General features: G+C 44.5%; 1 protein-coding gene across 1 annotated transcript; it reads left to right on the plus strand.

The window, feature by feature from the left end:
• Window positions 1-221: 221 nt before the first annotated feature.
• LOC311140951 (WAP four-disulfide core domain protein 18-like) lies at window positions 222-9,684 on the plus strand (the record flags this gene model as incomplete). Its single annotated transcript, XM_084176210.1, has 4 exons — window positions 222-324; window positions 1,127-1,264; window positions 1,798-1,934; window positions 9,673-9,684. 4 exons carry the CDS (start codon window positions 222-224, stop codon window positions 9,682-9,684), a joined length of 390 nt encoding a protein of 129 aa, XP_084032336.1.
• Between the last annotated feature and the right edge of the window lie 4,710 nt (window positions 9,685-14,394).

The following is a 14,394-nucleotide window of genomic DNA, read 5'->3' on the forward strand; positions in this document are numbered from 1 at the left end:
ATAGAACATGTTTGTCAATAAACGAATGTAGACATGAATAAATGCATTTCTATAGCTTCCAAAATCTTTTTTACAATGAATAAGGAGTACCAAAATGGCTGTGCGGTGGCTTCAAAACAGTGCCCCATTTGAGTCATCTAAGTTTATTACACATCATGGTCTCCTTCCTCTTCTATGAAATCGATTTGCACTGTATTTGCTCTAACAGTCTTGAAGTCAGCATGGACATGAATGTGTCAGCGCGTTGTGCTTTGTTTTTATTTCTGTTGGCATTTGTAGATTTGAAAATAGTCTCTGCTGCAGAAACGGGAGGAACATCTACAGGTGAGTTGTGACAATTTGCTGAGTTTTTTAAAGAAGCCTACTACACTTGACTTAGGTGTTATAGCCTACCTATGTGGTTAGAAACACTAGCCTATAATAGTGCATAGGCCCTTTTGCAACCTATTTTGTTGCTACCTTACTAAAAATACAAGCCAGCCATTATGACTTAAAACAATCCAGCCTACACTTGGCAATTTTACGGCCATTTTACGCATACAATGTAATTTTTAAAATAGTTGTTTCAACTAATTATTATTCAGTAACTGGTTCCACAGCCATTTTAAGTTTACTCAACTTTTCGATCAAAGTGTTACCTGAACATAACATTTTTAATTGGTCCAAACTTAGCTCCAACTTGAGAAAACTTATGCAAAAATTCAGTCAACATAAAATGATGTGTTTGTTCAATTTGTCTCATATGTTCTGTAAACTAGAAGTTATTATTTGGGCATCTTAAAGCACTGTTTGTGTGTCTGTGTATAACCAGTTGCACAGACCTTTTTAGTTAACATACAATGTTTGATTGTGAGTGTTCAGAAGGCTGTCATGCATTTTCAAGGGTGGTATGGGGGAAACATTGATGATGGGGGCCAAATGTCTCCAAAATGATTAATTTGACACTAAATTATTTAGGGTATAGTCTACAATCTTTCCAGAGATGCAAATTCCGACTTATCGTAACCATCTCCACACAAACATGACATATTTTCAGAAAATGGTTCAGTCTAATTATGTCCATGTTCATGTCTCTTTGTGGAAAGTTGGGTTCCTTGACATGTCTGTTCAAATTGTGTTCCCAAAGCAAAGCCTGGAGTGTGCCCTCGTAGACGATGGGGCTCAGGGATATGTGCAGAGTTATGTTCCAATGACAGTGACTGCCCCAATGATGAAAAATGCTGCTTCAACGGATGTGGGCATGACTGCATTGCACCTTACACAGGTAGTTTATTGTCCCAAAGTTACAGATACAGACATCCATTGCATTCATTATTGCTGCATTACTCTGGAAACAAGAAAGCTGGAGCTTGTAAAGTACATTTCATACACATAGATCAGTATATTTCACATACACTCTCTCTAGTGCTGAGACACTAAATTAAGAAGATTTCCAAGAGCCATGCAGGCTTATTGAGTCTATACACTGTATATGACCCTGAGCATTCCAGCCATATAATTAGAAAGATTCCAAGTCATTGTAATAGTAAGACTTCAATGGGAAGAGTCAGTGTAGGCTGACAAGTTGCTACCATAAACCTATTTGTAATGATGGGGAAATGTAAGATCGCTAAAGTTCATATTTAGTTTAGAGTGATCAACACAATGTTTAACGTATACTGTTTCTGTACCACACATAATTTCCAGTGTTCTACTTATGAAACTCAAGGTGTGGGTTGATGGTCACTAGACTTGATGCTGAATGTTATGGATTGTTCTCATATCTGTTGATAGTGATTGACGCCAGACTGCTCAAAGCAAAGCCTGGAGTGTGCCCTCGTAGACGTTGGGGCGGAGGGATATGTGCAGAGTTATGTTCCAATGACAGTGACTGCCCCAATGATGAAAAATGCTGCTTCAACGGATGTGGGCATGACTGCATTGCATCTACACAGGTAGGATATGGACACAAAGTGACAAATACAGACATCCATTGCATCCATTATTTCTGCATTACTCTGGAAACAAGAAAGCTGGAGCTAGTAATGTACATTTCATGCATATAGATGGATATATTTCACATACACTCTCTTTAGCGCTGTGACACTAAATCATATCCCGTTCAAAGGCACTTCAATCTTTTGTCTTGCCCATTCACGCTCTGAATGGCACACATACACAATCCATGTCTCAATTGTCTCAACACTTAAAAATCCTTCTTTAACCTGTCTCCTCCCCTTCATCTACACTGATTGAAGTGGATTTAACCAGTTACATCAATAAGGGATCATAGCTTTCACCTGGATTCACCTGGTCAATCTATGTCATGGAATGACCAGGTGTTCATAATGTTTTGTACACTCAGTGTATAACACATTGTGGTTGATAAGGTGATGCAAATGCATATTTCAGGGAAAGGGAATTTGGGAATATATAATAATAATATAATATGCCATTTAGCAGACACTTTTATCCAAAGCGACTTCCTGTCATGTGTGCATACATTTTTACGTATGGGTGGTCCCGGGGATCGAACCCACTACCCTGGCGTTACAAGTGCCATGCTCTACCAATTGAGCTACAGAGGGATAGCAACATATGCTACTTACTATACAGCAATTCACAGAACATTAAGATGACAATTTGTCAAGGGCCACCAACAAGATTCCAACTCATTGTAATAGTAAGACTTCAATGGAAAGAGTCAGTGTACGGATGATTTCCAGAGTTCTACTTGTGACACTCAAGGTGTGGGTTGATGGTCACTAGACTTGACGCTGAATGTCATGGATTGTTCTCATATCTGTTGATAGTGATTGACGCCAGACTGGAGGTACAAGAGCCGAGGACACACTGATTATTCACTGTTGTATTGTACTGATGACATTCTATGAACACTGTGTGACTCTGTAGCAGCTGACAAAGTCACTGCATGTTTGTTTTGACTTCCTACAGGCCTCTAGAGCTGGAGTTTACAGAACATTTGGTGCTGTCTGATTAGAATAGAAAGGGCCTGTCTCCAAGAAGCCAGTTAGACATTTTCTCTGTTTTTGTGCTGGAAGTGTCTCCCTGTTGCAACTTGTAATAAACATTAATGAAAAATTATTATTATTAACCCATCCACGTCTTCGAAGGACACATATCTTTTTTGGTTTTTACAGCTTTTCTGCTACATATACATACATTTTACATATACATTTTACATACATTTTACTTTTATATGGATAGATTTATTATGGATAGATTTGATTGACTTAATCTGCTACTGCTTTTCTCGTTTGTTTACCTAGAAATTCCTATTACACCTATGTTTCTACAGTGTAACTGACCGCTTTTTCTCTGTTACCATAGTGAAGCCCGGTCGCTGTGCCCTGCCCAAGGGGACCTAGATGTGTGCCGAGTACTGTTACCAAGATGGCCATTGCCCCGAGGAACAGAAGTGTTGCCGGATATTCTGATGCTACGCCTGCAGTGAGCCATTGGAGCTTTATTGGAAATTCTTATTAATTTCTAAGAAAATGCAAATTATTATATGTAAAATTATGTCTAGGAAAACAAATGATTTTATGCAATAATAAATACGAAAAATGATCAGAGCTTTATGGAAACCAGACAAATTTCGTGGACAGTTTGTGAATTGACAAACACGTGGACTGCTGAATTTGAATAAAACAAGATTTTTAACACCAGTGCTTGTTTTTTTTAGGGGTTTCTTTGAGACTCATGTGGTGCTCATGTGAATATCCTTAATTTTTCAGCTTCAGACCAATGCCTATTCTCACTTAAACTTAGTTTTTTGTATTTAATTTCCATGGTTTTTACTCCCGGAAGGTGATTATGCAACATGATAATACAGCTTAACACATGCTCTCTTTGTCAACCTTCACAATGTTGTGTGTTTTATTTATTGATAAGATCCCAGCTCAAAATCAGACTGATCATTGCTCAAAGCAAATTGGTGAGAGCAAGGAAACAAAGACTGAAGCAAATATTTACTATGCGATTACACAATGTAGCTGGCTAGATGACTACAGGGGCGCGAAATATGGCTAAGCTGTTCTCAATGGAAGGGTTCTGAAATATTCTCTCTTGCCAAAGCGAGGTGTTACCGTGAATATATCATAGTCATCCACCTCGGTGGAAACGACTTAGGACACACAAAGTGGACAGCCCTGGTGCGTCAGATAAGAGCTGATTTGGAGGTAGTTTGAATGTTCCCTGTGACAATGGTGGGCTACTCTGACAACACACAGTGGAGGAGTTGGATGTTCCTCCGTGACAGGCGCATGCCCACAATCCACCACTTTGCCATAAATCACTGTGTCCCTGGGCAGTACCGTAGGGCAGGTTTTCCCAAACTCGGTCCTGTGGCCCCTCCTGGGTGCACAAAAACAAGCCACCGATGGACAGTACCAAAAGAGATGCTCTATTGATTCTGTTTCCTTGTGGCAGAGGCTGCACAGGGCTGACTGTTCAATGCTCCATATACTGAGCATTATTGATGTAGCGAGAATTTTATATAATAGCTTAAATTGAAAAGAAAGGATTGATGAGTGTCACGACTGTCGGTGAGATGCGGTGAAGAAGTCAGGCGCAGGACACAGAACTCTCGGACACGTACTTTAATCCGATAAGGAACAAAATAACACAGAAATAACTCCACGCAGGGAGGAAATAACCCGCTCACTAAACTGACATACGTGAAGGGAAAACAATCACACACAATGACCTGATGACAGACAGGGGTAATTTAAGGGAAACAATCAAACGTAATGACGAACAGGTGTAAACAATACAGACAAAACTAAACAAACACCGATAACATCGAACGGCAGTAGCTAGTACTCCGGGGACGACGAACGCCGAAGCCTGCCCGAGCAAGGAGGAGGAGCAGCCTCGGCAGCCTTGACGCGTGGCTCCAGCCGTGCGCCGACCCCGGCCTCGGGGACGGCCAGGAGGACGCGGAGCAGGGCGAGTCGGATGACTCCGGTGGAACTCTGTCAACAGGGAGGGATCTAGGATGTCCCTCCTAGGGACCCAGCACCGTTCCTCCGGACCGTACCCCTCCCACTCCACGAGATACTGCAGACCCCCCATCCGATGCCTCGAATTCACGATGGAACGGACTGAGTACGCCGGAGCCCCTTCGATGTCTAGTGGGGGCGGAGGGGCCTCTCGTACCTCATTCTCCTGGAGTGGACCAGCTACCACCGGCCTGAGGAGAGACACATGGAACGAGGGGTTAATGCGATAATTAATAGGCAGCTGTAACCTATAACATACCTCGTTCAATCTCCTCAGGACTTTAAATGGCCCCACAAACCGCCGGCCCAGCTTCCGGCAGGGCAGGTGAAGGGGCAGGTTTCTGGTCGAGAGCCAGACCCGATCTCCCGGTGCATAAACCGAACCCTCACTGCGGTGGCGATCGGCGCTCGCCTTTTGCCGTCTGATGGCCCGCTGCAGATGGACGTGCGCAGCATTCCATGTCTCCTCCGAGCGCCGAAACCATTCATCCACCGCAGGAGCCTCGATCTGGCTCTGATGCCAGGGTGCCAGAACCGGCTGATAGCCCAACACACACTGGAAAGGAGTGAGATTAGTGGAGGAGTGGCGGAGTGAGTTTTGGGCTGTCTCTGCCCAGGGAATATACCTCGACCACTCCTCCTGCCGGTCCTGGCAGTAGGACCTCAGAAACCTACCCACATCTTGGTTTACTCTCTCCACCTGCCCATTACTCTCAGGGTGAAAACCCGAGGTAAGGCTGATCGAGACCCCCAAACGTTCCATAAACGCCCTCCACACTCTAGAGGTGAACTGGGGACCCCGATCAGACACTATATCCTCAGGCACCCCGTAGTGCCGGAAAACGTGAGTAAACAGGCCTTAGAAAACCGATCCACAACGACCAAGATTGTGGTATTCCCCTGGGAGGGGGGAAGGTCCGTGACAAAATCCACCGACAGGTGAGACCACGGCCGTTGTGGAACAGGGAGAGGTTGTAACTTCCCTCTGGGCAGGTGTCTAGGAGCCTTACACTGGGCACACACCGAGCAGGAGGAAACATAAACCCTCACGTCCTTGGCTAAGGTTGGCCACCAGTACTTCTCACTAAGGCAGTGCACTGTCCGACCAATACATAGATGACCAGAGGAGGGTGACGTGTGAGCCCAATAAATCAGTCAGTCACGGACCTCGAGCGGTACGTACCTCCGTCCCTCTGGACACTCTGGGGGAGAAGGGTCGGTACGTAACGCCCGCTCGATTTCCGTGTCGACCTCCCACACCACCGGTGCCACGAGACAAGTCTCCGGTAGTATGGGAGTGGGCTCAATGGACCTCTCCTCTGTGTCATATCGTCGGGATATACGTGATCTTTAAAGACAAACCGGGCAAGAAACATGGCCCACCTAGCCTGACGAGGGTTCAGTCTCTTCGCTGCCCGGATGTATTCCAGGTTACGATGGTCAGTCAGAATGAGAAAAGGGTGGTTAGCCCCCTCAAGCCAATGTCTCCACACCTTCAGGGCCTGGACCACAGCTAGCAGCTCCCTGTCCCCCACGTCATAATTGTGTTCCGCCGGACTGAGCTTCTTAGAATAGAAAGCACAGGGGCGGAGTTTTGGAGGCGTGCCCGAGCGCTGAGACAGTATAGCACCAATCCCCACCTCGGACGCATCCACCTCGACTTGGAACGCCAAAGAGGGATCCGGATGTGCCAGCACCGGAGCTGAGGTGAACAGGTCCTTCAAATGACTAAACGCCCTGTCCGCCTCAGCCGACCACTGCAAACGCACCGGGCCCCCCTTTAGCAGGGAGGTAATGGGAGCTGCTACCTGTCCAAAACCCAGGATAAACCTCCGGTAGTAATTGGCAAAACCAAAATACGCTGCACCTCCTTTACTGTAGTTGGAGTCTGCCAATTACGCACGGCTGAAACGCGGTCAATCTCCATCTCCACCCCTGACGCAGACAACCGGTGTCCCAGGAAGGAGATGGACTCCTGGAAAAACAGACATTTCTCTGCCTTCACATACAGATCATGCTCCAACAGTCTACCCAGCCACCCGACGTACCAGGGACACATGCTCGGTACGTGTAGCGGAGTATATCAGAATGTCATCAATATACACCACTACCCCCTGTCCATGCAAATCCCGGAAAATCTTGTCTACAAATGATTGGAAGACTGAAGGAGCATTCATTAGACCGTATGGCATGACGAGGTACTCATACTGACCCGAGGTGGTACTGAGTGCTGTCTTCCACTCATCTCCTTCCCGAATGCGCACCAGGTTGTAAGCGCTCCTGAGATCCAATTTTGTGAAGAAGCGCGCCCTGTGTAAAGACTCCGTCATACTAGCAATCAGAGGGAGAGGATAGCTGTATTTAATAGTGATCTGATTGAGACCACGGTAATCAATACACGGGCGTAAACCCCCATCCTTCTTCTTCACAAAAAAATAAACTTGAGGACGCAGGAGAAGTGGATGGCCGTATGTATCCCTGTCTCAAGGATTCGGCGACGTATGTCTCCATAGCAGCCGTCTCCTCCTGAGACAGAGGATACACATGGCTGCGAGGGAGCGCAGCGCCAACCTGGAGGTCTATCGCACAATCGCCCTATCGATGAGGTGGTAATTGAGTCGCCTTCTTCTTACAGAAGGCGCTTGCCAAATCGGCATACTCAGGAGGAATGTGCATTGTGGGCATTTGGTTCGGACTCTCCACCGTCGTTGCCCCTACGGAAACACCTACACACCGCCCCACACACTGATCAGACCATCCCTTGAGAGCCATCTGTTGCCATGAAATGTTGGGGTCATGAGATATTAACCAGGGAAGTCCCAACACCACTGGATACGCAGGAGAGTCAATTAAATACAACTGTATAGTCTCCTCATGACCCTTCTGCGTTTTCATCTTCAGTGGCGCTGTGACCTCCCTAATTAACCCAGACCCCAAAGGCTGGCTATCTAGGGCATGGATAGGGAAGGGCACATCGACTGGTAATATAGGGATCCCTAACTTATATGAGAAATGGCGATCGATAACATTCCCAGCTGCGCCTGAATCGACTAGCGCCTTATGCTGGGAGTAAGCAGAAACTTCTGGAAACACAACTTGGATACACATATGACCAACAGAGAGCTCTGGGTGAGTTGGGGCCTTACTCACCGGGAATGACTGATCCGTGCGCTGCCTGCTGCCTCGAATCCGAGGAAACCCTCCCCAGCACCGAACCACCGTGTGTCCTCGGCGGCCACAGTTGGTGCAGGGGACAGCCTCCTTCCTGGCCTCCCTACTACCAGCATCCCCGAGCTCCATAGGGCTCGGCTCGGAGGTGCTGGGGGATGGAATGGACGGCCACAGCGCCGGACGTCCGCGGGTAGCCAACCGGGTATCCAGGCGAATCGACATGTCCACCAGCTGATCGAAGCTGAGGTTGGTGTCCCTGCAGGCCAACTCTCGACGAACGTCCTCTCTTAAGCTACACCTGTAGTGGTCGATGAGGGCCCTCTCATTCCATCCCGAATTGGCAGCCAGAGTCTGGAAGTCCAGTGCGAATTCCTGCGCGCTCCTCCTCCCCTGTCTGAGGTGGAATAGACGCTCACTCGCCGCCTTCCCCTCCGGGGGATGATCAAACACTGCCCTGAAGCCGCGGGTGAACTCCGCATAGTTCACAGTAGCTGCGTTTATCCCTCCCCACTCAGCGTTGGCCCACTCCAGTGCCTTGCCAGACAGACAGGAGATGAGGGCGGACACGCTCTCGTATCCCGAGGGTACCGGGTGAATGGTTGCCAGGTAAAGTTCCACCTGGAGCAGGAAACCCTGACACCCGGCTGCGGTGCCATCATAAGCCCTCGGGAGCGAGAGCCGAATCCCACTGGACTCCGGATGTGAGACGATAGGCGTAGCCGATGGTGGTGGTATCGTTGGAGGAGGTGTGGGCAAACCTCCTCTCTCCCATCGTCCCAAAGTGTTCATCACGTCCTCCATAGCGGCACCAAGATTTTGGAGCATCGCTGCCTGTTGTAGGACGCGCTCCTCGAGTGATCCGCTTGGTGCCGTCGCTCCTGCTGACTCCATGTTGGTGTGTGATTCTGTCACGACTGTCGATGAGATGCGGTGAAGAAGTCAGGCGCAGGACACAGAACTCTCGGACACGTACTTTAATCCGATAAGGAACAAAAGAACACACAAATAACTCCACGCAGGGAGGAAATAACCCGCTCACTAAACTGACATACGTGAAGGGAAAACAATCACACACAATGACCTGATGACAGACAGGGGTAATTTAAGGGAAACAATCAAAGGTAATGACGAACAGGTGTAAACAATACAGACAAAACTAAACAAACACCGATAACATCGAACGGCAGTAGCTAGTACTCCGGGGACGACGAACGCCGAAGCCTGCCCGAGCAAGGAGGAGGAGCAGCCTCGGCAGAATCCGTGACAATGAGTCAATTGTTACTTGTATATCAGTTCATAAATCTGATGCTATGGTATTAGGATATCGAAAATCTGTTCCCAACTATCTTGAATTTTATGAGGCATAGTTGTCAACCCTCTTGACAATAAGTGAAACTGATACATTTTACAATTTACAGTATATTGGTCATTTTAAGTATTTTACCATTAATTCATTCCTTTCTCTATTAAGTAATTGCCTCTTCCATTTTTGTGGCAGAGCTGCGATTAACTAGTTATAATTTTCTATTGAGCATACATTCGATGTACAAAAACCAAAACGTGCACCCTTTGGGGACCCCAGAACCGAGTTTGGGAAACGCCGCATTAAGGTGTTATTCATTTAGATGGCCTGATTGGTGCTGTGATTGTATTTTCAGTAGGCATGTGAATGAAGGCATTAACAACATATATCTTTCTCTTTTGTCTTTGATGTGTTGGAGTGTAATAGTCCATCGTTCACCTCATTTCAGTAGTCTAAACACTTCAATAGTCCAGTGCCCCATCTGTCATACAAAGTCTCTTGAGACATAATACAAAATACAAAAATCAATCCAACAACCATTCCACTCCTTCAGTCACATTCAAATCACATCCCTACACAGGCTCAGGTGCCTGTGAGGACGGAGCATTCATCGACAGGATTCCTTGTAATGCCTCTGCATTATGGCAAGACTTGAAAATGGCTGTCTAGCAATGATCAACAACCAACTTGAACAGAGCTTGAAGAATTTTCTAAGTAATAATGTGCAAATATTGTACAATCCAGGTGTGCAAAGCTTTTAGAGACTTACTCAGAAAGACTCACAGCTGTAATCACCAAAGGTGATTCTAACATGTATTGACTCAGGGGTGTAAATACTTACAGTACCAGTCAAACGTTTGGACACACATACTCAATCAAGGGTTTTTCTTTATTTTTACTATTTTCTACATTGTAGAATAATAGTGAAGACATCAAAACTATGAAATAACACATATGGAATCATGTAGTAATCAAAATATATTTTATATTTGAGATTCTTCAAAGTAGCCACCCTTTGCCTTGATTACAGCTTGGCATTCTCTCAACCAGCTTCATGAGGAATGCTTTTCCAACAGTCTTGAAGGAGTTCCCACATATGCTGAGCACTTGTTGGCTGCTTTTCCTTCACTCTGTGGTCCAACTCATCCCAAACCATCTCAATTGGGTTGAGGTCGGGTGATTGTGGAGGCCAGGTCATCTGATGCAGCACTACATCACTCTCCTTCTTGGTAAAATAGCCCTTACACAGCCTGGAGTTGTGTTTTGGGTCATTGTCCTGTTGAAAAACAAATGATAGTCCCACTAAGCGCAAACCAGATGGGATGGCGTATCACGCAGAATGCTGTGGTAGCAATGCTGGCTAAGTGTGCATTGAATTCTAAATAAATCACCGACAGTGTCACCAGCAAAGCACCCCCACACCATCACACCTCCTCCTCCACGCGTCACGGTGGGAACCACACGGATCATCCATTCACCTACTCTGCGCCTCACAAAGACACGGCGGTTGGAACCAAAAATCTCTCATTTGGAATCATCAGTCCAAAGGACAGATTTCCACCGGTCTAATGTCCATTGTTGTCCCCTGTAGCTCAGTTGGTAGAGCATGGTGCTTGCAACGCCAGGGTTGTGGGTTCGTTTCCCACAGGGGGGCAGTATGAAAATGTATGCACTCACTAACTGTAAGTAGCTCTGGATAAGAGCGTCATGTAAAAATGTTTGTGTTTCTTGGCCCAAGCAAGTCTCTTCTTCTTATTGGTGTCCTTTAGTAGTGGTTTCTTTGCAGCAATTCAACCATGAAGGCCTGATTCACGCAGTCTCCTCTGAACAGGTGATGTTGAGATGTGTCTGTTACTTGAACTCTGTGAAGCATTTATTTGGGCTGCAATCTGAGGTGCAGTTAACTCTATTGAACTTATCCTCTGCATCAGAGGTAACTCTGGGTCTTCCTTTACTGTGGTGGTACACATGAGAGCCAGTTTCATCATAGCGCTTGATGGTTTTTGCAACTGCACTTGAAGAAACTTTCAAAGTTCTTGAGATTTTCCGTATTGACTGACCTTCATGTCTCAAAGTATTGATGGACTGTTGTTTCTATTTACTTATTTGAGCTGTTCTTTCCATAATATGGACTTGGACTTTTACCAAATAGGGCTATCTTCTGTATATCACCCCTACCTTGTCACAACACAACTGATTGGCTCAAACGCATTAAGAAGGAAAGAAATTCCACAAATTAACTTTTAACAAGGCACACCTGTTAATTGAAATGCATTGCAGGTGACTACCTCATGAAGCTGGTTGAGAGAATGCCAAGAGTGTGCAAAGCTGTCATCAAGGCAAAGGGTGACTACTTTGAAGAATCTCAACAAAAAAAATATATTTTGATTTGTTTAGCATTTTTTGGTTACTACATGATTCCATATGTGTTATTTCATAGTTTTGACATCTTCACTATTATTCTACAATGTAGAAAAATAAAGAAAAACCCTGGAATGAGTAGGTGTGTCCACACTTTTGATTGGTACTGTATGTAAATTAGATATTTCTGTGTTACAGGAGGGGGTCGCAGTTCTGGAGCGACCCACTAGGTGTCATCCTCCGACAACCTTAGGCACCTCCTCACTCACAGTCGGGACTAATCATCATCCTATTGGTGTCACCTGTGTCTATCGGTTCACCTGTGTATTTATGCCCTCACGTCCCTGTGTTCCCTTGCTCAGTTTTCTCTGCTAGTTTCTCTGTGTCCAGCAGTACAACTCAGTGTCTGATCGGAGATCCATGTACAGGTCCTTGAGAAGTGTTCTCCCTGTTTCAGTCTTAGGTTGTATTTCATATTTTGGCTGTCACCCGGTTTTTGGAGACTTATTTGCTCCGCCTTTCTTTTATCGTGATAAGTCCGTTATTTTGTATTTTGGCTTCGGGACCACCAGTAAAGATCCTTGTTTCACCATCTATACCTACTGCCTACTGTGTATCCTGCACCGCACCTGGGCCACACCTCACCCCAACCCTTACATTTCTGTATTTAATTTTCAATAAATTAGCAAACATTTCTAAAAACATGTTTTCACTGTCATTATGGGGTATTGTGTGTAGTTGGGTGAGAAAATACGTTAAATGCTTTGCTGGTGGTGAAATTAGCGAAAGGGGGGTGGGTGGTTTTGATTAAGAGTTTCCGTTTGCAAGTGTGGAGACTTCACAAACCGGAACTCCCAATTTATAACATGTATAGAGAGCAATAGTAATAATGTATTTTTGTAGGCACTAACTCCGCCATGGTTCGTTGAACAAAGTCTATGGGAAAATGAATGGAGTTTCTATAGGGCTTTTGGATAAACGCCGAAAATAAGGTTTGTGGTAAAGACAGGTTTAGGAGATCTTATACGTTTTGTTCTATGAGATCATTTTCATCAGCTAATGTCAGTTTTTGTAAATGTTTAAGCATTTATGTAATTTAAAAAACATAACGCACATAAAGTCTTCATAATTAATAATTGTCATGATAACTGACTGATATTATCTCATAGAACTAAACGTATAAGATCTCATGAACCTGTGTTAACCTCAGACTCTATTCTTTCCCCATTAATTTTGCCAATAGGAATGGCTGAATGAACCAGAGGTAAATCATTTCAGTTTTTTAGGACTACAAGCTGGCGAGCTCTATAGACCCAGAATTTAATCACACAGCTGACCAAATTACGCAAGATTTTAGTTCTGGGTTAACCAAGATTAGACTGCTCTAAGGACTGACTGCTGCAATCCACACTTTGGCTGTGGTAGAAAAGTCCCTGCCAAGAAAAGCATTTTTGGACAAAAAATGTTATATTACTCAGCATAGTGTATCTGAATTTACAGATCACAGTATCACAACAGTGTGACCGTTTTGGAATATTGTGTGCTTATTGTTTAACCTTTGATATGTTCTAGGGGCCATTTTGAGACCTTAAGGAGCATCAGGTACTGCTGGAATGTCTACCAATGGCATGTCCATCGTTTTGTGAGAAATTGCACCCGTCACTCAAAACATTTAGAAAGTATTTATAAAGTATAAATAGCCCACACTTTAGATGAGGCCACGCAAAAAGACTTAACTAATGATTAGTAAAGTAGTTTATAAAGACCTATATTAAACATCTTATGTAATCGCCTTATGAATATTATTAAATACTTTACAAGTTGTTTATAAATGTGTGAATAACTAGGTAACTAACATTTACAAATGTGGGAGTAATGATTTAATAAATTATTCATAACATATTTACCAAGCCATTATATATGCTTTATTACGTGGATATATTATAAAGTGCTACCGAATACAGTATTTAATTCTACATGCATAACATTCTGTGAAATAGATCATTTCCGTTGTGGGCCGATCTCAATGTCATGCTGGCAAGGTGATGAGCTGTACACTGGATAATTGGGCCATGCTATGAATTGGTTCCTGGCTGATCTCAGAAGTGTTGGTGGCCCTTGACAAATTGTCAGCTTAATGTTCTGTGAATTGCTGTATAGTAAGTAGTGTATGTTGCTACCCTCTGAAGTCTCAGTCCGATATTCCCAAATTCTCCTCTTCGGACATATGCATTTTATCACTATATGAACCACAACATGTTATTTATTTTCTTATTAATCAATAGGCTATCTCCTCTTTAGCTAACCTAAGTTGTCTCTGTCAGTCATATAGAATGTGATGTGTATAGTCCTACAGCGTAATTTGGAGGGAAGTTGAAATACAGCAATTACTTTGTTCATAGAGGTTTACATTATAAAAGTGACAATGTAAGAAAATCCAATGTTGAGCGTTTATCTAGTCCGCCAAATAGTTGTCCGGTCTAAGCCACTAGATGTCAGTGTAGTCAAAGGAAAAACGCTTATTCGTCTGCCCAACATAACCATGACAGGTGAGTC

Source organism: Coregonus lavaretus (assembly GCF_964263955.1).
Source record: "Coregonus lavaretus genome assembly, chromosome: 2".
Taxonomy (NCBI): domain Eukaryota; kingdom Metazoa; phylum Chordata; class Actinopteri; order Salmoniformes; family Salmonidae; genus Coregonus; species Coregonus lavaretus.